Genomic DNA, 25,043 nt, shown 5'->3' with positions numbered 1-25,043 from the left:
AGGGAAGCATTGAGCTGGTGTGCCATCGTGTTTTCAGTACTTGTTTTAAAGTAGTCCTTGGTTAGTAGTAGTAGTAGTAGTAGTAGTAGTAGTAGTAGTAGTAGTAGTAGTAGTAGTAGTAGTAGTAGTAGTAGTATAACTTTAGTAGATTTATGTAATATTCCTGCATTATTGTTCTCATTAATCACGAAGATGTTATCATTCTTGCTTTTTTTGCAATTTAATGATGCGTCATGGAATAAAAACAAACGACGGAAGTTTCATTAAAATAGATCGCGTCGAAAAAAATGCATTCATACCATTCGAGTTAAAAATACATGATGCCTGCGTGCTGATTATAGCCGAGAGGGAGATGCGCAGATTATGAATATTTGAAGTATGCTATATAAAGCTGAGAAGAGGGAGGCAGTAACGAAAGGGATAAAAGGCGACATCTTAGAGAGAGAGAGAGAGAGAGAGAGAGAGAGAGAGAGAGAGAGAGAGAGAGAGAGAGAGAGATCGGTCAGGAAGAGAAAAAAGAGACAAATTGATCCCATACACGTCTATCGAGGAAGGAAAGAAAAGAAGGATCGGCAGAAGCACGTTACTCACCCCAGGAAGTGAAGACCCAAGCTTGTGTTTCCCGCCTCGCCCTCCTCGGCCATCTGTGCAGGGGAGACGTTAACTAAATGCGTTAGCGTCAAGTAGGTGATGGGCGAATGGTCAGCGAGTTAATTCTTTATTGGGTACGTGAGTTTATGGATTTATGATTAGACAATGAGGGATAAGTGACTAAGTGACGAAATGCAGTGTAATATGTATGAACAGTTAGTCGTCCAGCATTATTTCAGGAAGATGCACTTTATTATATACCATTCTTACCTCTTGGATTTGCTTATTAATATCGTATCTTTATCCTTTATAAAAGATGAGGAAGCGACATTATCCAACAACATTTATTCTACTTGGTGTATACTGCTGGAGCAAATGTCACGTTTACAACTTAATCATAGAGGAGGCTATATGTCATGTAGACCTCAAGGAATAGTGAACTGCTTGGTACTATCTAAAAGAAAATGTTAAGGCAGACAAGATTCAAACACTGCCTTAGTCATTCCAGATCTACTCTCTCTCTCTCTCTCTCTCTCTCTCTCTCTCTCTCTCTCTCTCTCTCTCTCTCTCTCTCTCTCTCTCTCTCTCTCTCTCTCTCTCAACAACAGCAACAACAACAACAACTACAACATTAGTTCTCACCTGTGCCTTACTCCCTCTCCTGACGGCGCCGGACTTGAGCAGAGCTTTGTAAGCCTTCTTCTCAGCCTTTTCTCTTGCTCTCTCTGCTTTTGCTCTCTCCTTCGCTTCCTTGGCTTTTCTCTCCTTGTCTCGCCTCTTCATAAGCCGCCACGCCACCTGCCTGCGCTCCAACTCTTCCTCATGCCTGCTGTCACTGTGGCGGTGAGATAGAAGTTGTTGCTTTAGACTCTGAATGACTAATAGAAAAACCCCCAAGTTATCAAGCAAACCATTCCCTAAAGACCTTTGTCAGATAGGAAACAGAAAAATGCATTGGTTGTTCTCAGACACTTCTGGATAATTGTTCCTTGCAGATTGTGAATGGAAAGAAAAGGTTTACTTGATAATCTGTTCCTTCACCATCAGAATCTCGAATTGGGTTGTTTTACTGGTTGTTGGTGGTAGTAATGGCAGGATTGGTGTGGTGATGGTGGTAGTAGTGGTGTAGCCTTATTGTATTTTGGGGGGATGGATTTCAGTTCATCAGGAAAGGGTAGAAGATGTGTGTGTGTGTGTGTATATATATATATATATATATATATATATATATATATATATATATATATATATATATATATATATATATATATATATATATATATATATATATATATATATATATATATATATATATATATATATTTACATTTTTTTTTTTTTTTTTCTGAGCTTCATGCACACTCCATAATGTTTGGTGTTCATTGGTTTGTGTGAGTGTTTAGGGGAAATACGACACACTCACTGAAGACGAAGAAGAAAAAGAGAAAAAAAGATGAAAAAAGAGCAATAACAACAACAACAACAACAACAACAGCAACAAACTTTAACAATTACAGCGACGACGGTGACAACAACAACAGCAACAACAACAACAACAATGATAACTACTACTACTACTACTACTACTACCACCACTACTAATACTACTACCACTACTACTACTACTACAACAGTGAACTAAAAGGCAAAGCTATATCATTCAAGTCAAAGTTACATACATGAAAACTAAACTCACACACACCGGCAAACGTATCCCTTCCCCTGCCTCCTCACAGCTGCGAGGAGGCAGAAGTCTGGGCCTATATTCAGAAATTTTATCCTTTTAGCACTACTGTTATCAAAGGCCACAGACACAATTAGATGGGTTCTTAAGAGTGGTTTTCGTGTTTATAAAGTAGAAGTGTTGTTAATCTGTCACTAGAACCATAAAAAACACCCTTAAAACCACGTGCAACTTCAACTATATAGTCTTTTGAATGTATAGTGGACGTGGGACGCAGAAGTGAGCGGCATTCCACCTTGCTAACAGGGCACTCGTAAGCCTGCTCATGAGACTCCAGGGGTCTTCAGCAGTGAGGGACAGTCTTTTCTATTGTCTGTTATTATTATTGTCATTACCATCAATGTCATCATTATTTTAAAGGGAATCTGGAAGTCGCTATCATTCTTTTTTTTTTTTTTTTTTTTTTTGCTTCTAATGCGTAGATTTACTTCGTTTTATTTTCATGAGAATTTAGGAACTGTCACTATAATATGAACCAAGCTAACTCATTTGCTTTCTTTTAGCACTGTATTTGCCCACAGTAATTGAAATACTAGCATCAGTTAATTCATACATGCCTCAAAGTTGCTGTATTGATAATGTTTTAGTTTATCCTCTTAAAATACATTTTCTTCATTACATGCTTATCACAGCCTCTATGGGTAACTTCTTCATACCAAATCAACCATTCATTATTGTTTTTCTAAGATGCTTAGAGCAGTGCCGACGAATTTCCTGTACTTATATGTTGGTATTTGGAATGACGAATCAGCACTAAATCGAATCTGAACTACTTGAGTGGCATGCCGTCACAACAAAGGCGGCCAGATCTTTGTCTCGATAGCATATGCCAATATTTTTGTTTTGCTGAAGGCCCACTGAACTCACTGAAAACTAACATATACAAAGCCACTCACTACAGGCCGCAGCTACATGCACATCTGAGAGACATGTGACCCGTTTGTGAATAATCTTATCAAGTGTTCAATCTTTACAGCGAAGTATAATTTTCAAGAAGGCAAGATTTAGAGTACTTTAGTTTTTTTGCTTCCGTGTAATATCTTCGTAATATAAAGATGTACCAAAGCTGCAAGAAGGCTAAGATGACGCCCTCACCTTTTGGTGTTTAATTACTTACACGAGGAGTTAGCATAACAGTCAAATTTATGCTATGATAATATAGCTCAGCAGTCTGCCTCTCCCGCCAGGTGTGTCCGTCACGCCGGCACCCACCAGGCACTGCTGATCTGCGCTATCTGCATCCTGTAGGCTCATTACAAACACCTTATTTTTCATGGGGGTCAAATTACGAATCTAACCATCCTTACTTGGTGCATAAGCTTTCTAACACCATTAGGTATTAAAGAAATGTTATATTTGGAGGCACGTAAAGAGCTTTGTGACAGCGGCATTCTTAACTCTTGGCATCCCTCTCAGCAAAATTATCTCGTGACATGACAGGAAAGGCTCGTCGTGGTCTAGTGTCCCATTTCTCAGATGACGTGATAAATTGTAGATATAATTTTTGACTCTATTACGCTCTAAAATGTCACTTGGAATGTTTTCTACGTAGTTTCAGTGTACTTTATTACCGGTAATGTCTTTGTACTGTCAATCCCATACATTACTGGTGCTGCCTTCCATTTCGTTATCACATGTGAGAGAAGACAGACATGGCCGGCCACGTGGCATTCTTCCACGCAGGGCTCATGTGGTCCACTTGGAGGTTGATGCTACGATTGAGCATCATTTACGCATCACCAATAAACCTATTAATCCTGCTGGACAAGGTGTGTCGTGGCTGGACAAGAAAAGACGACAGTCATAGGGGATATTACTACAGCTGCCACAGCAAGGCTAAAAACAAATGTTCATGGAATTTAAGGTTAGACAGAAAGAGCTCCACATACCAGATAAAACTGACTATATAGTACTGCCAAACTAAAACTACATACTTGCATCGTCATGAAGAAGAATATACCGTCATTTATAGTTTGTGGAAATGTGTATTTGTTTGTTAGGGAGACTGATCTTTTTTCATTCTATCCTACACTAGAAAGAATGCTTGTGTTTAAATAGCACCCGTGATGCTGTGTGCAGCGTGAGTGTCTCGACTCCTGCCCTGAATGTGTGTTGAGTATGTAGTATTCATCATATTACTCTTGCCATGATGCAAATTTCAGGCTTCTAACCTGGTCACCTGATATTCCCTATCTTACTAACTGCCTCCGTACCCTGAAAGTCTCCCATTTCAAGTTAATCTAGAGGAAGTGGAAATCATCCACCTAAAAGTTTACTGCACAACTATCTACAAAAAATGTTTGAGTGTGTATGCAAATTACTTGACTATCAACCACTAAGATACTTCTACTTGTTACTCTTAATTTACTACAATAACTATAATTACCAAGAAACATCCTTCACAAACATTCATCATCTAGACGGTGCCACCGTAACTTACCCGCGAGTGTCGTGGCCTGCGCCGCCATCCTCAGCACCAAGGCCACAGCGGGAAGCCCGAAGCGCCTACCAGGCAGGCAGCTGTTGGTGGCGTGCGGTGAGAGGCTTGACGGTGCCCCCACAGGCACTCACCACTCGTCCAGCGGCAGGGGTTAGGGCAGCCATTAGCCAGCAAGTGACGCCATATTTGCAGAAGCATGGGAATGTTGCTCAAGGGGCGGCACAGCAGAATGGTGAGTCTGCCACACATTAGGACAGGCGCCACACAGGGTTAGAGCAGAACACAGCACATCAATATTATTGGCGTGAGAAATCCGATAACCTGAGTGATTTCAATAAAGCAGCTGTTTTTTGACGTCGAGCTGTTTGGGAGGTGATGGCCTTGTGATAGCAGAGTGAGATGCGAGGTTGAAGGAAAGGCCGCAGGGAGGAGCCGAGGCGGGAGGCGAGGGGGTGGTGGACAACACTCAGGACGGGCCTCCACCTCAGGGGGAAAACACGCATTTATGACTCGCTGAAAGTCACCTCGAGGTACACAAGAAAAGAACAAGAGTATTCGGCCTTTAGGGGAAGGGGAGGAAAGATATAATTCAAGATGAAGAAAAAGTGTTCAATTTTTTCTTGCATATCTTAAGCATGAATTAAATATAAACAGTTTCAATATGAAACCTGTAAACACACACACACACACACACACACACACACACACACACCAACGATATGATATCCCCTGTGGAAATAGATTCAACAGACAACGAATTTTAAATCCATATCATTTTTTTTATCTCCCTTAGTTATACACTATTTCTATGAAGGGAAATAAGTTCGAGCAACCCAAGTTATAAATGAACGCCGCTACCAACGAGCCTCGACGAGGAACAAGACCAGAGGCAGCTGACAGACAGGTCGCCGTCAACAGAAAACAAAACAAACTCTTTACTAGAAACGAACTGCCAAGAAGAATGTGGACAGCCTGCCGTCTCCTGGACTTGTAGACCCAGAGGTACACTGTGACTGCCATTGTGTGTGTGGGAGGAGGCATTATTATTATTATTATTATTATTATTATTATTATTATTATTATTATTATTATTATTATTATTATTACTATTATTATGCTTATCATCATTATTGTTGTTATCATCATCATCATCATCATCATCATCACCATTACCGTCATGGCCATCACTAAGGCAACCATTAAAATGCCACCATCATTTTGGTCACAAGCCAATAAGCCTACGCATTGAGCGGAGTGACAGGCATCATCACAACACAGAAGGATTGGGATCGATGATATGCACTTAGGGACAACTTGCTGCTCATGTCCAGGGTCTTGAAGGCACTGGACACGCGAGAAGTGGGAGAATATCACCTGTCTTGGCTGAAACTCAGGTGCGTGAGGAGGCGTTTCACTCCTTCCACCAGTGACTTGCTGACGGAGGGAGTCAACAAACACCGCTTTACCTGTCTAAATCTTGGCCTGACCTTGACTTTCAGCTTCCCTCTCAAGGCGTTTGCGTGCCATTGCTGTCCTCTGTGACGGAAAGGAGAGGTGTGTATTTGTTTAGGCACACTCTGAAAGGAAAGGCAATAGTGGTGCCTTGTGTTTGTGACTTTTATGAGGATTTGTGTGTGTGTGTGTGTGTGTGTGTGTGTGTGTGTGTGTGTGTGTGTGTGTGTGTGTGTGTGTGGTTTATGACCCATCTTTCCTAGACTGATGTTTCTTGGTACATTCGCATGAAAGATCGGACATCGTAGTCATCGTCAGCATCACATTCATTATCATTACCATCATAACGATAAGCTTTACGATTTCTATCATAATTATTGTCATATTCATTTCCATCATCATGACATTTTCTTGGCAAAATGACAGAAAACGCTACAAAGAACACACTCCTAAGCATTCTTAAGCCTAAACCACATTCTCCTCTCCCCCCTTCCTTTACCTTTGCACCCATAGACCAGCAGCTTCAATGAGTAGTGTCCATATAAGTCGATATATATGAAACTTATTGGCCAACAAATAAAAAGTGCATTAACCTATTTTTAGAAGAGTAAATATTTGGTAAATTCTGGTACAGGCCTGATTTACCGCAGCATCAGTTCAAGTGAGTCAACAGATCATAACTAAGTAAGAAGTTAGGAAAGAGGTGATGGTGGAGAACGAGGAGTGGCCGCGGGGAACACCCTGGCGGGAGTGCCAGCTGGGCAGCGAACACCCTGCTATATTATGACAGCAAGAGGGCAGGAGGCACCCCACCGACCCTAGCCCTCTTACCCCCACAGTCCCGACCAGGCAGCCACAGGTGGCACACGACTGTTGTTGCAGGATGACAACGTATCCACGAGGACATCACACTGATGCACAGTGACAAGCGACGGGCCGCTGTCTCATTACAAGCGTTGCAACGATCCATTGGAACATGGCGACCAATCGAACGTTCCCGATGTTTTACAGAATAGTTTTGGCAACTGTATTTTCTTCACCGCATTGCAGTCACACTTTCACACCATTCACCATCACATTGAAGCATGAGAGACATTTAGGCAACTTACCTAGCGTTATGCTTGGACGCACTACTGACAGTGGCACTTATGAAAGCCATTTCCGCCGGCAGCAAGGGAGCTAGCCAATTCCTCCACGCATGGCACAAACCTGACACGTTCTGAAGGATAAACTAATCACACAGAAAGCATATTTTACAGAAATTAGGATAATATCTGTCTTCCTTTTTATGATTAAATATTATTGTGCCTGAATGCGGTCACGCTGAAGCCACAGTGAAGCCACTGGGTCTGTTCCTTGGTAGGGGGCGTGTCACAGGGACCAGACGAGGCACTCCGCTGCACGAGAGGCAACCCAGTGGTTTCTCAACACCGATATTTGGCCAACTGATTCACTCCTTCACCTGCAAGCTAAGTGACAAACACACACACACACACACACACACACACACACACACACACACACACACACACACACACACACACACACACACACAACCAAAGAAAACAAATTCTAGTACATAGAAACATTTCTCTCTCTCTCTCTCTCTCTCTCTCTCTCTCTCTCTCTCCACACACACACACACACACACACACACACACACACACACACACACACACACACACACACACACACATACACATACACACACACAAGCAAGCAAGCAAACAAACAAACAAACAAACAAACAAACATTCGAGCACACAAACTCTCTCTCTCTCTCTCTCTCTCTCTCTCTCTCTCTCTCTCTCTCTCTCTCTCTCTCTCTCTCTCTCTCTCTCTCTCTCTCTCTCTCTCTCTCCACACACACACACACACACACACACACACACACACACACACACACACACGCACACACGCACACACACACACACAAGCAAGCAAACAAGCAAACAAACAAACAAACATTCCAGTACGCAAACTCTCTCTCTCTCTCTCTCTCTCTCTCTCTCTCTCTCTCTCTCTCTCTCTCTCTCTCTCTCTCTCTCTCTCTCTCTCTCTTCACACACACACGCGCCCTCATCGGCCTTGTCCTCCGCCACAAGCGGCGCCTCTGAATAGCTCGGCCGCCACTCTGACTTAGTAGTATTTGTGATTCAGTCTTCGCCGCGAGACACGGCAGCCACTGAGGACAAGATAATGCGCTGCCTTTGTGGACGTAAATCACAACACATGCTTAGCTAATACCTTCAACTTTCTGACGTCTCCCTCTGTCCTCAAATCCCTAACGTTTGAAGTGCATGGGAGCGCCAGAGACACCACATCCCCACCCACACCACCACACCGTCACACCACACCACCTCGCCGCCCACCACTGCCACCACACACGATGTACGGGAAGCTATACACGAGGATTAAGGAGAGGAAAAAGTAGCATGATTAAAACAAAATTGGTTTCCCCGTCACCATGAGTTGCTACAGGAAAGATGCCAACACGTCTCTCCCTCCCTCCCTTCCTCCCTCCCTTCCTCACTCCCTCCCTTCCTCATTCCCTCTTTTCCTTCCTCCCATCCTCCTCCTCTTCCTCCTCCTCCTCCTCCTCCTCCTCTCTTACTTGCTCTTATCCCTTCTCTCTCTCTCTCTCTCTCTCTCTCTCTCTCTCTCTCTCTCTCTCTCTCTCTCTCTCTCTCTCTCTCTCTCTCTCTCTCATGCTCTTTTTTCCCTCCTCACCTCTCGGACTTCCTTCTTCCCTTTCGCCTTCCTTTCCTCCCTCCCTTCTTCCTGTCTTTTTCCTCGCTCCTTCCCTTATTTCCTCTTTTATTTCTCCTTCCCTTTTTCTTTTTTTTTCTCCCTCCTTTTCTCCTTTCCCTCTCGTCTCCTTCCTCCGTGATGTTTTATGTTAAACACTCACTCTCTGTCCTTTAGTAAAAAAAAAAAAAAAGAAAAAGCCTTGGGCGGTGTCGTTTTAGTTTATTTCCCTCTTAACCTCCTTGCCTCACTCCTCCTCGCACCTCCATACAAGTCTGCTCACATATATAATAGTTTGTTACTTGAGACATTTAAGAGTCTACACGCTGTCATGTATCGCAAATAATGTGCGCGAGGCTTGTGTTTTTTTTCTTTTTTTTTTTCTTTTTTTGCATCACCTTTTTATCTTTGTTTTCTTCTTCTTTTCATTCCTGGCATTTTTACTTTCGGTTACAGGAGCATAATCCCTGTGGCAATCTCTTTTCCGTTACCCAGTGCGAGTACCGTAAAATTAACCCTGAAGTCCCCATCCCCCCCCCCCCCCCGACACAGACTACCTTATAGGAGGGGACGGAGCGGGGGGGGGGGGCAGACAGGCAGACAGCAGAGGAGCCTCCCTCCCCCCCTCCCCCCCCCTTGTGTTATATTCTTAGCCGCTGCCAGGATTATACAGAGAATTGGGTGCGTAAATATTCTACTAGCGATTCATTTCTTGCATTTCTTCCACTTCACTTCGCCGCTGCTACTGCTGATCTGGGGCGCGGTGCCAAGTTGACTCCAGGCTGGCTGTTTCCCTGGCACTTTCAGCACCACTAACACTAGATGGCAAAGTGTGTAGCCTCAAACGGCTCCGTGTACTATATTCATTGGCATTCTCCTCTAAGCGGGAAAAATAATGGCTCTGGGTTTGACCAGCAGACATGGGGAGAGAGAGAGAGAGAGAGAGAGAGAGAGAGAGAGAGAGAGAGAGAGAGAGAGAGAGAGAGAGAGAGAGAGGGGGGGGGGATAGAAATAAAAAAAAAACAAAGACAGACAGATAAAAGGCTAGAAATAAAAAATAACAACAAGAACAACAACAACACGAAGTTAGAACCAAATAGGCACATGAGTAAAGAAACCCACAGGATGAACCCAAACAAACACGCGAACGAATACAGAGAGGAAACAAACCAAGAAACCAAACGCACGAGCGAGAAATACAAGGTCACGTTGAAAGATAATTATCATAATGAAAATATAACAAGAAGCCGTCCCATAAAACGCACGAATATAAAACACTGAAGTACTCTTATGCAGCAAAACCCACCACGGAGATATTCCCCCTATTTATAGATACAGTAACATTACTCCCCTGCTATGCTCCTTCCCTTCCCCTTCCCTCTCCTTTCCCTCCCTCAGGTTCTATACAAGTACTTACTGCTACTGTCAAGTCGTACGGAGAAACTGGGGGTAAAAGTAGATACAAGGACACGTGGTGAGAAAGTGGCGAAGTGCTGCGTACTAAATGATGTGGATGAGTGGATGAGTGAGAGATGAGTGGTGGTGTGAGGCTTGCATGGGGCTCTTCCACCTGTGTCCACCTGTGTATGTAGTGGGAACCTTTTTTTTTTTTTTATTGACTCAACTGTGGACTATTTCCTCTCTCTCTCTCTCTCTCTCTCTCTCTCTCTCTCTCTCTCTCTCTCTCTCTCTACGGTGACACAAATACCTAGCTAGATGTAAGCAGACTAAGGAATGAATGTTCAGACACAGGTAGACACAGACATTTGGACACAATGACAGTTGAGCAATCACATCCATCACAAGGGAAAGACACCATGAAAGTCACCTCCAGAACTCCCCACCATCATCAGGGGTCACTCAACACCGCCACCACCACCATCACCACTACCAACAACAACAACAACAGCACGATAGACTGACATGTTTTATTCTTTGTGTGTTCTTTTAACCTTCCTCACACCGCGTTTGTCTCTTTACTGTTACTTTTTTCCCTTCCGAGTGTAAAAGTAGACGCGGTTTTACTACTAGTAGAGGGAGATGGTCCGAGCTGATGACTAAGAGAGAGAGAGAGAGAGAGAGAGAGAGAGAGAGATTCAGACAGATAGACGCAAACAAACAAACAAAACAGAGACACAGACAAACCGACAGTGAAACAGAGATCACGTTCGAGAGTAATTAGAATCCACGTTACCAATATGATACAAGAAGAAGCTACACATTGATACTCCAAGCTCAGATTATCGAGACATGCTGCCTACCCCGCACCACCGGCACTGTACCGGCAACGCAGCACTCCACCATCAAGCAATCATACTCTCCCCCACAAACAACCGTAGGCACAGATTACACATTTCTTCTTGTAGTTGTTAGTTGTTGTTAGTTAGTTGTAGTGTAGTTAGTTATTGTCCTTTTAATTAGAGCAGAGTAGTTACGTCAAACAGCCTAGTTGCGACCTAAAGGTGTGGTGTTGTTTGGTATTTACTTGCATATTCTTGTATCACGAAGTAATGCTGATAGACGCCATCGGAAGGACGCGACGAAACGCTGCTAATCTTCTCGCAGTGAAAACTTAACATCTTTCAGTCTCCCGCTTGCTGTGCTGTACCCCACCTCAACACACTCTTCTTCTTCTTCTTCGTCGTCGTCGTCGTCGTCGCTGTCGTCGTCGTCGTCGTCTTTTTCTTCTTCTTCTCCTCCTCCTCCTTCTTCTTCTTCTTCTTCTTCTTCTTCTTCTTCTCCATGGTGTGTGTGTGTGTGTATGTGTATGTGAGTGTCACAAGGGTATAACCAGGAGAAGTTCAAACAGTTGTAGTCCCAAGCACTGTACTTGTAAACGTGATCATGTCTTCACACGAAACCTGCATTCGTAAAATGATGCATGAAACATAGAATGAAGCAAGAGGGAAAATATACCTCACAGCACATGAATGAAAGGAAGTTGCAAAACAAGTGTGAAAGTAGCATGAGTAGGCAGGTGGTAGTACACCAGTGGGTGAGGGAAGCTGGTGGCGGGCAGCAGTGGTCTCCTGCCAAATAAAGGGCAGCAAACTCTTCAAAGCAGCGATATATTAGTGTGCGTGTTTCCCTCAGCTCAGAAAGTGGCACGTACTTACACTCTGTTCGACTTCGGGGCGGCGGTTCCTCCGGCGCTGAAGAGGTATGCCATGCCCTGCTCCTGCTGTGACTAGCCGATGTTCCTGCCCATCGAGGACCAGGCGGCCTCTCACCTGGTTCAGCTGCTGGAGCCCCGAAACAATATTTTCCGGACAAGAAAGCTGAAGACGCAGGGTGGGACGTCAGCTTGTTGTTCAAGACATTAGCATCACACTATACCCACATTATTTTCGCCTCACAGCACATCCATGCCCTGCGGTCCAGAGGCGCAAACACCCTGATACAGGAAACGAAGGTGGATGAGTCAAACTACCAGACTCCCGCGACACGAAACACAATGAGCAATAAGGCCGTCCGTGCAGAGTGGGGCCGTCCCCGAGCTGAGACTGGCTCACCACCACCTGGGTAGGACCAGCTGCTCTCCCGTGTACCGATGGGGCTGCACTGCTCTTACAGCCAGCTGTAAATAGACACCCTCAAAGATACCCTTAAAACAAAGCCTCGTGCAGCTGAAGAGTCAATACCCGCGTATTGTACGCGTCCGAGATTATGTGAAACTAAGTCCCTGAAAGCAACAGACTCAGAATGTACAATAAAATGCGATTCAATTGTCAATTATGTGAACACTATTGGAAGCTTTTATTTGTACAAGATAAGATTAGCACAATTAATTTTATATTCAGTTTTGGCAAGAAAACGCATCTGATAGCTTTAAAAACTTAACTTATCTGATGCAAGCTCTTCGCCTGAATAGGGACGAGAAAAGATACAATATTTGTGCAACGACGATCATCTTTTCCAAGGCACGTTAATGTCTGACGCAGCCGCGCCTCGCGACGTAGTGCGACGCCTCGTCTGAAGCAAGGCGGGAGTGAGATTTGTTTAGTGACTTACTTTATGTGTTGTTCATATCCATTCCTTCACACATTTTTCATTCATTTACCTCTGTCCTTTACTATCTACAGCCATCAACTCACAACACTGATCGTACTCTATTGCTGCGAATAGTAAATAGTAAACTGCTCACTACGTACGAACACACGTAAACTCTACAATATTCTCGCAGCAACACAGAGTGAGGTAAGACGTCCATGAATTTAGATGACAGCCAGTAGTCATAAAAATGTGCATTATGCATTATGCCTTCACAATGCGCCCTTCCTCTACACGCCTCCTTATCGCACGATCTTGAGCGTGTCACGTTTGTCTGAGCCTCCCACACGCCCACATTTTCTTCTACTGCTGGTTTTCTTGATGTGTGAAAACGGTGACTCGTGTGATCAGTTCCAATGTCACAGTCCGTTAGTAGCATCTTATTCAATTATTATTTTTTTCGAAGGAATACAGGATTTATATAGCAGGATTGCTCGTCTCTTTCTGCCAGACTGAATAGTTTGGTGTAATAAGCAACAATGTATACTTCATTGCTATACGGATTAGTGTCGCAATTACAATTAATTTTCTTTTTATAGAGGGACTGAGTTAAACTGCACATGACAGACTATATTACGTTACATAAGACTAGAATAATTGCAAAAATAATGGCTTAGGTAACAGTGACAGTCTCTCTCTCTCTCTCTCTCTCTCTCTCTCTCTCTCTCTCTCTCTCTCTCTCTCTCTCTCTCTCTCTCTCTCACACACACCAACGCAGCCAGATGCACATCCAGAAAATTATTTGGGCAAGGAAGTCTGGTATTAATCGCGCCTTTTACCTCCAGATCATTAGGATTCAAGAAAACTGATCCCAACACAGAAAAAGATTGTGGATAAATTTATATAATCACACCCGTCTCGCTCTAGGGGGATGAAGTCTCTCTCTCTCTCTCTCTCTCTCTCTCTCTCTCTCTCTGATAACTTCTTTCTCTTATTTGTTATCTTCATCGTAATATTTTTTTCTATAATGTATCAAACCTAACCAACCTAATCTAACAACTTCCTTACTGTTTATCGGTAAAAATAACAATAGTGAAGATGATATCGTAATGAGGTATGGAGTGTTACTTACCAGGCGTAACTGTAACAACACCAAGGTTTGTTTACAGTCACTCCCCCTCCCCAAAATATGGCCACGCTCTGCCGCGATAAGTAGTCACAGTCTTTCTCAAGCAAGGGAGGTCACTGTACCGTTACTATATCAACTATTCAGGATACGTATAGTTTTTTTTTTTTTCTGTTCTTTTTCTCCACTCTGCTCTTCTTTTCGTCAGTCGAAGTGTCTCTAAAAACTTATTCTGGCACTTATTTGTTTGTCGTCTAGGTCGTCTATTTTTAGTCTTTACAACCGACGGATCTCTTTTTTTTTGGGGGGGGGGAGTTTATGACCTGATTACCTGTGTGTTGTGTGTATGAAAAGGAAATTATTAAAAAAAAAAAAAAGTAAAGTCGGCAGGTTCTTAAGACTCTTCTTTCAGCAAGCTAACGAATCAGAACAAAAGTGTTTAATTTATGGTGCATTGTTTACGGCTAAGCACTCAAGTGTTAAACATCTCAAGCAAAAAACCAAGCAAACGCCAGCTGTGAATTAGTAACCCTCCTCCATCACCACCACTACCACCACCACCAACACCACCACAAGCACCACCAGCACCACCACTTGAGGACAGACATTGGAAAGGGGGAGGGCAGAAAAAAGGCGAGGTCTTCCCATCGCTTTTAGCACAGCTGGCCTTACTACAGCTTCTCCCCTGCAACTTCCCTCCCAAAAGAGCCGCTTCCTCCCCCTCTTCCTCTCAAAATAGAACCTCTTCCTGTTCCTGCCATTTATTCCATCTCACTCCTGAAATACTTACCGTCACTTCGTAAACAAACTGCCTGTCATTTACATATTATTTATTTAATTTTCATTTATCTACTAGCTTATTATTCTATTATTATCATCTACTTTTTTTGGCAATGAGATGAATTTTTTTTTTTTCTTAATTTTCATTTTAAAAACCTAAAAGTTGGGACGAATTTCAGACCAGTCACATCCCACACATGGCACGGGCGACTGTACCGATAGATGGCCGACGTGATGAAAAAACTTGTCTAAGTAATATATTCCAGAAATCACAGAAAATTACTTAAGCAATTTGTTTATGACTGACATATTTCGCTTTCCAGATCCTCGTGCATCAGCCCTTCACAAACTTTCCATACTTAATTAGGAGAAGATACATGTTGCTAAGAAGGAAAAAAAAAAAAAAACTCCGTCGAGCGTCCCTCAGTTAATAATCAAATACATTCCCATGATTACTGACTTTCTTTTCTGCTAGGGAAGGATTTCACCAAACAACCTGATTCTCCTCATAATTCCCTCCCTGTGAAACGTCTCCTCTATCTCTCCCCTCTCTATTAAAGCCACTTTCTTCCCAATTTCAGATGTGTGAGGCTACTGATCAGCAACAATCCTACTTCCGTGTATTATGACTTTCTCCGCTGCCAGTCTCACCCTTTAGCTGGCAGTGACTGTGCTGCCGTACCGTGGGGGATACATGGTTGCTCTATATTCGTGCGTATACATCTTTTGTTTATTCATTCATTTATTTTACTATAGTTTACCTTTTTTTTTTTCTTCTTTCTTCACCACTGACGATTCATCAAAGTCCGGTGATGGAAATTCGCTTCACCTCCACAGTAAAACACCTCCACGAAATGAAAGGTCCCTTACTCTCCTGACTTTCAGCGGAATCATTACCATGTCAATGTCCGAAGCCGGCCTATTAGGGCAGTGATTACCGTGCGGCTCGGTAAGACAGGTATACTGTACTATCTACGGTCCTGGGGCGAGAAAGTAATGGCTCACTTCCGTTTGTTCTCCAGTTATATTATTGTGGCTTTCTTTCTTTCTTTCATCATTATTTTTGTTATCATCATCTTGTCTTCTCCTTCTCCCTCTTCTTCTTCTCCTTCTTCTTTTTCTTCTCTACTTCTTGTTATCATTATCCTCCTCCTCCTCCTCATCCTCCTCCATCTTTTTTCTTCTTTCTCCTTCTTCTTCGTCTTCTTTTTCGTCTTCTTTGTAGGTTTTAGTGCATAGCTGTTTGTCCATTTCCTTATTTATTCCACAAAACTATTGAAATATTTTCATAGCATACATCTATTATTCATTTATACGCACTCATTAATCCATTAGGTAATTCTTTCGGCCCCCTGCAGTGCTGTGACCGCAAGCGTGGGATCGCCTTCATAATAAAACCGTTTGAAACTGCACGCCATCGCCACTTTCGCTGCCTCAGTGATCCACCTGACTAAAGTCCCAGTGCTTATCAAGTTTCTGAGCGACACGGGGATCCTTTCAAGCCACAAAAAGACAAGTGAAGAATTAAATGCATCCACAAATCAAGAAAAGAAGATCTCATGTCCACTGTTTCCATTCCCTGACCGCTCAATCCTTTACATTATACAAACCACACTCAATCTATTTTTCAAATCATTCCACACGATTATCTCACAACCCTGATTCTTTTCCTTCCTATATTCCAACTACTCCTGCTTCCTGAAGGGCATGATCATATAGAGCTGATCACTTCATGGCCACAACATTCCCAAGAGGTTACTTGACTTTAGCTTCTTGACTTCCACTCATTCTCTCTACTGAAGGCTTGATGAGATGGCTGACATCTGTATGTCTGGTGGGAGAGAGAGAGAGAGAGAGAGAGAGAGAGAGAGAGAGAGAGAGAGAGAGAGAGAGAGAGAGAGAGAGAGAGAGAGAGAGAGAGAGAGAGAGAGAGAGAGAGAGAGAGAAATGTGTGTGTGTGTGTGTGTGTGTGTGTGTGTGTGTGTGTGCATACACGTGCTTTTTCATACCAGGCGGATGAAACCTAGTCATCCTGGAGAGTGATCGTGCTGAGCGTGAACGCTAAAGGATTCAGATCAAAAGTAAAATTATTACTGTTTCTTTTCAAAGTCTTGATAACATCGTCATGTTCACAGGCTGCCATAACCCCCAACAAATTGTTGCTTACAGGAGAGATTTTACATATGATACGTATGATGTAAGACAAAGCTGTAGTATTCATTGAAAGACGCGCGCGCTCGTGTGTGTGTGTGTGTGTGTGTGTGTGTGTGTGTGTGTGTGTGTGTGTGTGTGTAAGTGTGTGTGTGTGTGTGTGTGTGTGTGTGTGTGTGTGTGTGTGTGTGTGCGTGTGTGTGTGTGTGTGTGTGTGTGTGTGTGTGTGTGTGTGTGTGTGTGTGTGTGTGTGTGTGCTTGAGCTTCACGTCCCCTGCCCGCCTCTAATCGGATTACGGAGCCCACTTCAGTCCCAGAGTCTTTCATCGTCCTCGATAAATTCATGAATGTCTGCAGTCGACTTTCTGATCTTTTCAGCCGGAAAAGACTCTGCCGAATCCCTCAGAAATGTCTTTACAGCGAAATTAATTCCCGTCGCAAGCTTTTGATGTGACGCAAGAATGCTGCACTTAGTGGACATATCACTAACACATATTTTATCAGTATTAACTATCTATTACTTTTTTATAACAAAAATAGTGAGAGCTTGTACATTATATGCAGGTTTCTATGCGTGAGGCGAGAGCGGAAGGATTTCAAGTCACTCGTGAATATCTGCGTCACCTGATGCTATGTTAAGAAATAAGAATCAGGGATCCGAGTCTCCGAGGTGGTGAGGTGCGGGACAGGTTAGGGTACATATATATCTAACAGTTTAACACCTGCGTGTACCGTGTAACACATTCCTGTAAACATTCCCACCATCGCCAAAAAGTTTCGTAACAAGTGATAACACGTCACGCTCCAAAAAGTTAAGGTGGTGGTGATGGTGGTGGTGGTATAGGCGGTGACAGCAACGGCCGGTACGAAGGTCACAGGTAGCACGTAACACTTTCCTCCATCACCTGGAGCCCGCGTGCTTACCAAGGTCATAATCTACATGTATGTATGATGGTGAAGGACGAGCCTATGTGAATTCCATACACGATGATTCCTCCATGGAAATTTCACCGATAATAATTATTCCTATTGGGTGAATATTCATATGGGGAGTATTATTTTCGCAGGACATATTGTGGTTGGAACGGTCGTGGAAGAAATTTACCTTGAGAGTACTTGGGGGACAGGACAGCCTAGCTTCTCCGCGCCTCACCTCGCCGCAAACTATAATGTTAAAATTTCCTCGCAGTGGAAGTTGAGCTGTGATGTGTCTGGTGCATATCATCACCAGTTACACACGTCATAACACACTGGATTATCTTCTAAGGTGCTGCTTTAAAATAATCCTTCCATTATAAGTTTATTATAAAGAAGGTTTCCTCGTGACGTGGCTTGGCACAGGAACAGACGACAGAGGGTGTCATGCGTCACCCTTAGTGCACCGCCACCGTCAGCACCACGACCATCACCGCCACCTGTTTTGACATTCGATCGCCTCCGTTGCTCTGTCACCCAGGTGACTCCGGTCTCAGGGTTCGCGTCGGTCGCACTGCCTGATGCAGTGATGCATCTTCCAGTGATAAGTTCCCTGCCAGTGACTCCTGACACGCCAGCCCGTGATGCTTGATCAAGTTCACCTCCATTCACGTGTAATATTACGTTATGTGCTGAACAAATTAAAATTTAGGGTTACTTCGTTTCGGAAGACTAAGTCCTTGACATTTGCCTACATAAACTCTCTCTTTTACTAGGCTTATATTCAACCGGGAATGCATTAACAAACATTAAACAATTCTTTCTGATGTGTCGCTTCTTGAGTGAGTGACGCACGCACAAGATCTTTCACTTTCTAACGTCATCTCGGATCTCAGTGTGACGTGCTGTGTAAATCTCGCCACCGTTCTTGACACATAAACACCAGTCACGTTCAGTACTGAGACATCGCTTAATTAATATCTCGTCCATCCTTGAGGAGCGCGTGATATTTTCGTCCTTGGATGCTAGACTTCCCTCTTCATTCATAACATCAGGATGAATTGAAGTATATTTTATATTTAACTTGCATCTCATTCCTCAGTCCCGTGTGTCCCTGAAACATCTGTTGTACTCATTTCTCTTTCAAGGTCAACAATCATACAACATAAATAAATGAGATACAATAATAAGCGAGGGGAAAGTAGTGAAACGACTTCATATACAATTTTATAACCAGCTTAATATCGAGTACGTAGAGACAGTTCTCGACAAAAATTATGAACACAAAATGACAAATGAAGAAAGTGCACAGTACAAGTACTATATTGACGCAAGACAATGGAGGTGTGAAGGTGAGACGTGTTGACGAAGATAAGACGATAACGCTGTCTTAAGTCCTGCCTTCAGCTGACACCCTCGCTTCCAGTGACGGACGAGTCTGGTCGCGCCGCACCAAGAAGGACATTCCTCCGTCCCGGGCTCTCCTGTCCAAGTGAAGGACTTCCATACCGTTCCTCATACAGATAGCCGGACTGAGAGACACAGTGAGAGAGGGAAAGGGTGCCTGAGGGGTGAGTGCTTTACGTGGGTCTACGAAGCACACCAGCAGCAAGGGATAACTTTCTCACCCAGCGGCGCCTACCCCCGGACGTCCTAGTTCAGGTAAGTGTGGCCAGGATGTCCTTGCAGCTCACACTCGTCATTACGCTCCATAGAAAATAGATGATGAAAATTCTTCTACAATCCAATGGAACAAATGGACGGCTGAATGTTCCTTGTGGGTACAGATTATCGAGACAAAGAGAGAAAACATGAGAAAGGATTAGTTTATTGTCTTGTATTGTGACCTTACATTTATATCAAGTGAAACAGCCAACGCCCCTGCAATATTATGCATGTTACTGATACCATCTTATCATAATAATAGCTGGGAACCTACTGGAAATTGATAAGGATATAGACATATATATTTCAAGCATCTCCAATTTAAACTGAAAACTATTCTTACTAATGTCCTTCGCTGCAAACAAGAGCCATGCGCAGCCAGCCACAGACGCGCACTTGTTGTAAAAGAATATTTGCGAAAACTGATATGACGTTTCCTTCCTGCGGAAATGTGGGGGTTAAGTTCCCTTTCTCGATAATAAATTCTCCTATATTTATCAATACAATCACATAAAATCCCTAAAAGCATCCAAAACATTATGTAATCAACGATATAGCGATGTGTCACCCATGGAAATTTTACTGAGTAGCTGATGTCAAATTCACTGTCAATACTTACCTGGAAATTCTGATACTGTACGAGTCAGGCAAGCACTAAACACCCTCAGCCTTCAGATACTACGTGGAGTCATCGCGTAAAGGTGTGGCAAGGTTAATTATTGTATTACCATTATATATATATATATATATATATATATATATATATATATATATATATATATATATATATATATATATATATATATATATATATATATATATATATATATATTACTGATATTGACGAAAGAAAAATTTGTACCCTCATTGGATCGGGTAGTCCCGGCAAGTGTTGCGTAAAGTGTTAAGGCAACAGGTGACGGGCGAATGAGGCTCTGTTAGTGATCCATGCTGCCGCTGATATGACATATAGGGTTATATTATTGTCCTGGCGATAGTGCGGTAGGCGATAAGGCATGAGTGAGGCGTTCATTTCATATAAAACCCTATAATGAGGTATGTCTTGTCATGCTCCTGGGACAGGTTGCGTACAGTTTCCTGATTATTAGCCTGATAGATTCGTTAATACGAGATAAAATCTTTCACAATACACATTGGGACATGTCAAGTTTGAAGAGGCTGGATTTAATTGGTACGGCTTAACAGCCGCCAAAAAAGTGTTTATCTGATGATGACGAAAGTGAATCTGTCATTTGTCACAATTCAATAAGAAATTCAATAAAGGTAATCAGCACGCCAGCGCGTCAGTCAATTATGTGATTCCCAATCTGTGGCCCGTGACTCCCTGGAGGACCGCAGCGTGATGTCTGCGTGACCATCAACGACTTTAAACTCGACATACTTTTTTTTTTTTTTTGCTCTTTACTTCTTGTTTTCCAATACGCTGAGTATGCATAACATTAACGATAGCTACGTATCATCAAAACCTACGAGTAAAAAGAAATATGATGGCTGTCATGGACAGTATCATGCTTCGAGCAGAGAAGAAAGACAGAACAAATTATTGGGGACCATTGATCATCACTGTTACGTAATGTGTTATAATCCAGTAATCAATACTGGATTATAACTTATTTCGTGTGTGTGTGTGTGTGTGTGTGTGTGTGTGTGTGTGTGTGTGTGTGTGTCTGAATAGTAGAGTAAGTATTGGAGAGCAAAGAATGTGTGCGGAAGGGTTGAGTGGATCGGGTGGGTTTGGGGAGTAGTTGGGGTGACGGGAGAGTAGGGGGGGTAAATGTAAGCTTAACTATTACGGGACGAGTGGATAGTCCCAAAATCGCCTTAATTAGGAGAGGATATTTTTAGACTGATAATCTTTCATCGTGACAGCTGATCGATAACAGGAGATTTTGTGAGCGTGATAATTATTGATGAGTTCCGGGTGTGATAATAACCGTTTGAGTTTACTAATAAATATGCTGCCGTGACGCTTACCGATTATTATAAAAAGATAAAACAAAAGTCACGCTCGATAACACATTACATTTTGGAATTACTGTTATCGTTTTTGTTGCTGGAGCTCGTCTGACTCTCGTAATTGATGATGACAGATAATGAGGGTAATAGTAGTAGTAGTGGTAGTAGTAGTAGTAGTAGTAGTAGTAGTAGTAGTAGTAGTAGTAGTAGTAGTAGTAGCAGTAGTAGTAGTAGCAGCAGTAACAATAGTAGTAGCATTAACAATTAATAGTAATAGTAGTAGTAGTAGTAGTAGTAGTAGTAGTAGTAGTAGTAGTAGTAGTAATCCAGTCGTAAGAAATAACCTTGAAAGTTTATGGAATGTATAGTGAGTGAGCCTCTTACTCAGCCACACATACCCCCATGACCCACAAACACGGCGATAATTCCCAGTCTTTCCCTCAGCTCACACTTAATGCAAGCAAAAATCCATCCCCAAATACTTGTGACACACCTAGAGAGGTAAGGGAAAGAAAAAAAAAAAAAAGGGATGGAGTATTACAGAAAATGAGTCGTAATTTTCTTGTCTGCATCATAGTAAACGGGAGGCGAGCTGCGACATAAAGCTCACCTCATTTAAATCGTAGACTTGCTGATAGGATTTATTGGCCCATGCAAGTATAAACACGACCGCGAAGCTTTATATCATAACATTTCCTGTGATAAATTTCTCCCATAAACATAAACCTACAAGAATATCACTAAGATAATTCTGCCACAAACTTTATAAGGTTAGGTTAGTCTACGTTAGGCTGGACTAGGCGGGCTAGGTCTAGGTTAGGTTAAGCTAGGTTAGGTAGAGTGAATTTATCATGGAAAGAATTGTTTGGGCAAAAATTTCATGGAGGGATCTTCGCGAGTGGAATTTTCTCAGGTGGACTTTACACAGAAGATGCACGACACGCGGCCTAAAGAGGAGCTCGCCTGCTTGCTGTCACTCCGCCGTCCGTTTTGCTATACGTCAGCTCTTCCACCTTACACAGTTTTTTTCTTTTTTCCCATAATCACTTATAACTTTTTTAGGCATTTTTTCGACAGCAGAATCTTAAACAGTTCTGTAGTCTATGTAGTAAGGATAAAGGTAATTCCTATTTTTTTCGAAGTAAAACCTCACTTTACATTTTGGAGTAAAAGATACACACACACACACACACACACACACACACACACACACACACACACACACACACACATACACACAAGAAAGACAGTCCGTTCCTCGAGTTCTGACACCTGACATAAAAGCATTAGTGATTCCTCCCATCTTTTTATTCCGGACATTCCCTCCTTCAACACGTGACAACGAATAACGAGAAGGAAACTGAGGATCGTATAACGCGTGAGTCCCAGAGGGGTCCATTAAAGAGGTGCTTGAGGACGTCAGTCAGCAGAGAGGTGAAAGGCCTGATAAAACGTCAATATTGCTGCCTAGTTTACGGTTCAAGTGCAAAATATTCATAGGAATGACCGCGTGGGTTCACCTGGCAGAGAACTCACGCCATGGGAGAGGACGTGCTGCCAGAGTACTACCAGGTTGAAAAGGGTAGAAAAAAGATATGAAAAACGAAATATAAAGCGTGACGGGAAAAATGACGCCTTTCCCCTCTTCTTCCCCCATCGCGCTCCTTTTTTTTTTTTTCCTTTCTCACTCTCTCTCTTTTTCTTTCCTTACTTAGGGATGTCACCGGATGTCATCTCAATTCCCTCGTCTTGCTCACATGCAACCCAACTCGACTCTGCACATATGGGAGGGCTCTCTCTCTCTCTCTCTCTCTCTCTCTCTCTCTCTCTCTCTCTCTCTCTCTCTCTCTCTCTCTCCTCTCTCTCTCTCTCCTCTCTCTCTCTCTCTCTCTCTCTCTCTCTCTCTCTTTCACACACACACACACACACACACACACACACACACACACACACACACACACCACAACTGACCCTGCCTCTGCCACTCCTCCGTGACACTCGTGAACACCTGCGTCGTGCCATGGATTATTATTCCTCACTTTACTCCCGAGCTGAAACAAATTCCCTGCTGCACAACGAAAACGGGAAAATGCAGCAAATGTCAAATGTTACACAATGCCGCCAACATGCACACCTGTGTAATTTTAGTGCTTGATGGTGAAATACTTTATTTACTTGTATTTTTTCACTCTTTTTTATAATGGTGAAGAATATTTTGCTGTTTAGTATCAAATGTCATAAACTAAAATCCCATTTTCTGTCACTGAAATAAAGGTAGGGAGAGAGCGAGCTGCACTGAGGTTAAATATAGAGCAAGTTCCTGCTGCACTTCACAAAAAAGATCTCCAGAGACAATCTGAGCAATGTGGATGATCTCTTTTGCTTTGTCATCACCGCGTAAAAGGAAATTGCAGTAAATATTTATATCTATTACTGCCACCATAAACAAAGAAGCGTTAATCTTCGTGTACATCCCACACATTTATGGAGAGCAAGTGTAGAATTCCAATAGCAAAATATACTCTTGCCAGTTTCCATGGACTGGGCTGAGATTAAAGTTACAGAGCGGAGACAGTACAGCAGCAGAGACCTCTGTTCATGACACTTACGTCTCCCGATAGTAGTAGTAGTAGTAGTAGTAGTAGTAGTAGTAGTAGTAGTAGTAGTAATAATAATAATAATAATAATAATAATAATAATAATAATAATAATAATAATAATAATAATAATAATAATAATTTAATAATAATAATAATAATAATAATGATAATGATGATAACTACAACAACAATAACAACAACAACAACAACAACAACAACAACAACAACAACAACAACAACAACAACAACAACAGCAACAGCAGGAGCAGCAGCAATGCTTCTATATACATAAATGTCACAGAAGTAAGTTTCCCTTCCAAAATTCTTACATTTCAAAGTTCACCTACAGCCATTTCTTCCATGACAAATTCCCGCCAAACTAAAATAACAACATCACGTCATTCAACCTGGAAAAAAAAAAAAAAAGATAAATAAATGGAGAAAACGACACGGATCAACTATTCGAGGGAGGAGACTTATCTACCTTACAAATATCTATTTAATTAACTTTCATAAACAGCCACAAAACAGAATCACACACTTAGGTATACAAGAGTACAAGAGAAGCTTTCGCCTTTCCTATCCTATAACTCTTCCTTAATATTAGTGTAGTTTATTACAAACAACCTCGGAAGAGTCAACACGTCTCCTGCTCTGCTGTTTGTTTGTCCATTCGTATATCGGCTAGAACGTGAGGCACATGCTATCCATCTCTCTCCACCACAGTGTTTCAGTAAGCACGAGCGGTGTCCCGGAGCTGAGGCGCGTGCAGGGAACACCTCTAGTGACCCAGTTGTTTTTGGTGTCGGCAGAGGTTATGAGCTTCGCAGTGATCCCCAGCTCACACCCGACCGCATGACCCAC

At 42.6% G+C, this 25,043-nt stretch overlaps 2 protein-coding genes across 2 annotated transcripts in view; one reads left to right on the top strand and one right to left on the bottom strand.

The window, feature by feature from the left end:
• Nucleotides 1-587: 587 nt before the first annotated feature.
• On the bottom strand, nucleotides 588-12,889 carry LOC135101815 (troponin T, cardiac muscle isoforms-like). Its single transcript, XM_064006105.1, has 3 exons — nucleotides 12,092-12,889; nucleotides 1,234-1,426; nucleotides 588-644 (listed from the first exon to the last, which is right to left on the bottom strand). The coding sequence occupies exons 1-3, from the start codon at nucleotides 12,142-12,144 to the stop codon at nucleotides 588-590; spliced, it is 303 nt and encodes a 100-aa protein (XP_063862175.1). The 5' UTR covers nucleotides 12,145-12,889.
• Nucleotides 12,890-19,580: 6,691 nt separating this feature from the next.
• The window catches only part of LOC135101879 (adenylate cyclase type 2-like), a 68,229-nt gene continuing 62,766 nt past the window's right edge, over nucleotides 19,581-25,043 (top strand). The window contains exon 1 of the mRNA XM_064006190.1: nucleotides 19,581-19,599. The gene's annotated coding sequence lies outside the window, so the exon portion shown is untranslated. The remainder of the gene's footprint in view (nucleotides 19,600-25,043) is intronic.

This window comes from Scylla paramamosain, chromosome 7 (assembly GCF_035594125.1).
Source record: "Scylla paramamosain isolate STU-SP2022 chromosome 7, ASM3559412v1, whole genome shotgun sequence".
NCBI lineage: Eukaryota > Metazoa > Arthropoda > Malacostraca > Decapoda > Portunidae > Scylla > Scylla paramamosain.
Note: the sequence above shows the minus strand (reverse complement) of the source record. Positions and strands in the feature narration are given on the sequence as shown.